The sequence below is a fragment of the Cariama cristata genome, unplaced genomic scaffold (genome assembly GCF_000690535.1).
Source record: "Cariama cristata isolate BGI_N322 unplaced genomic scaffold, ASM69053v1 scaffold16943, whole genome shotgun sequence".
Lineage (NCBI taxonomy): Eukaryota > Metazoa > Chordata > Aves > Cariamiformes > Cariamidae > Cariama > Cariama cristata.
The window spans coordinates 744-2,602 of NW_009606803.1; the positions used below are offsets into that span (position 1 = coordinate 744).

At 65.0% G+C, this 1,859-nt stretch overlaps 1 protein-coding gene across 1 annotated transcript; it reads right to left on the minus strand.

Annotated features, from left to right (window-relative positions):
- Positions 1-1,334: 1,334 nt before the first annotated feature.
- On the minus strand, positions 1,335-1,855 carry LOC104158772 (C1q-related factor-like; the record flags this gene model as incomplete). Its single annotated transcript, XM_009696503.1, is given in 2 exon segments — positions 1,335-1,586; positions 1,589-1,855. Coding segments are annotated over 2 exon segments (519 nt in total), but the record flags the coding sequence as incomplete, so codon positions are not given.
- Between the last annotated feature and the right edge of the window lie 4 nt (positions 1,856-1,859).

Genomic DNA, 1,859 nt, shown 5'->3' on the forward strand with positions numbered 1-1,859 from the left:
CGGCCCGGGGTTGGGGACGTTTTTTCCCGACACAGCGGCACCAGAGCCGGGGTGCAACACTCCAAAAGCGGAGCAGGTGCTGACCCCCCTCCAGGCCACTGCAGACCCTGTCCCCCCCCAGGGAGTCCCAGCGGTGACAATGGCATGGCCAGGGAGGGCAGGGCACCCCGGGGACACTGTGGGGACACCCCAAGGCACCCCAGAAGAACGGCAGGGCATGTCTCTGGGGCCAAGGAAAGGACTGAGGGGACCCTTGGGGACACATCAGGGCAGCACGGCTACGGTGCAGAGTGCGTGTCCCCAGTGCTAGGAGAGGGATGGGGCACCCAGGGGAGCATCTCTGGGGATGGGAGAAGGATGGGGGGCCCTGGGGACCACCCCGAGCCCATCATTGTCACCACGAAAAGGATGGGGCACCCCAGGGATGCACCCAGAGCTCATCATCACTACTGGGAGAAGGATGGAGCACCCTCAGGGTGCATCTCGAGGGCTGGGAGAAGGATTGGGCACCCCGAGGATGCATCTCTGGAGCTGGGAGCAGGACAGGGTACCCCAGGGGTGCACCCAGAGCCCATCATGTCACTGGGAGAGGGACAGGGCACCCCAGGGGTGTACCTCCACGGCCAGGAGAAGCATGGAGCACCCCAGGGATGCACCCAGAGCCCATGATTATCTCCAGGAGAGGGACGGAGCGTCCTGAGAGTACACCCCTGGGGCCGGGAAAAGGATGGAGCACCCCGAGGTGCACCCAGAGCCCATCGTCACCACGGGAGAAGGATGAGGCACCCTGGGGGTGCATCTCTGGGGCCAGGAGAAGGACAGGGCACCCCAAGGGTGCATCTCTGCAGCGGGGAGAAGGACAGGGAACCCCAGGGACGCACCCAGAGCCCATCATTGCCATTGGAAGAAGGATGGGGCACCCTGGGGATGCATCCCTGGGGCTGGGAAAAGGACGGGGCACCCCAGAGAAGCACCCAGAGCCCATTGTCCCCACTGGGAGAAGGATGGGACACCCCAGGGACGCACCGAGAGCCCATCATTGCCATTGGAAGAAGGATGGGGCACCCTGGGGATGCATCCCTGGGGCTCGGAAAAGGATGGAGCACCCTGAGGGTGCACCCAGAGCCCATCATCAGCACCGGGAGAAGGATGTGGCATCATGAGGGTTCATCCCTGGGGCGCTGGGAGAAGGAAGGAGCACCCTGGGGGATGCATCTCTGGGGCTGGGAAAAGGATGTGGCCCCCTGAGGAAGCACCCAGCACCCTTCTCCCATGTTTGGGGGGCAACGACAGCTCCTGTCCCCGCGGTGGGGCTGAGAGCCGGGATGGCCAGCCCTTACCTGCCCGTTCTTGCAGAGGTCGGCCCACATGCTGGTGCCGTCACCGCCACGCATGAGGACGTGGTAGGTGAAGAAGTAGGTGCCGGGGATGGCGCAGGTGAACTTGCCGGAGGTGGCATCGTAGCTGTTGCCCAGGTTGGTGACGACGTCGTCGAACTTGAGGACCTCGTAGCCCTCGTGGGGGTTCTTGAGGCCGGCGTAGAAGGCGACGCGTGGCACCGTGCTGTAAGTAGCTGCGCTTACAGCACACTTACAGCACCCGTAGCCCCCGGTCCCGGTAATCCCGGGGGTCCTGGTCGTCCTGCTTCACCTCGTGCTCCCACCGGTCCCGGTGGTCCCGGTTCTCCCGGTGGTCCTGGTGGTCCCGGTTTCCCCGGTCGCCCTGGTTTACCTTGAGGACCTTGCACCAAGGTGGAGGGCGGCGGGAGGGGACCGCGTTCGGCCGGTTGCGGAGGGGGAGCGGCGGCGGGGCCGTAAGGCTCACAGACCATACGACACGTTCCCAACATCTCGTACCGG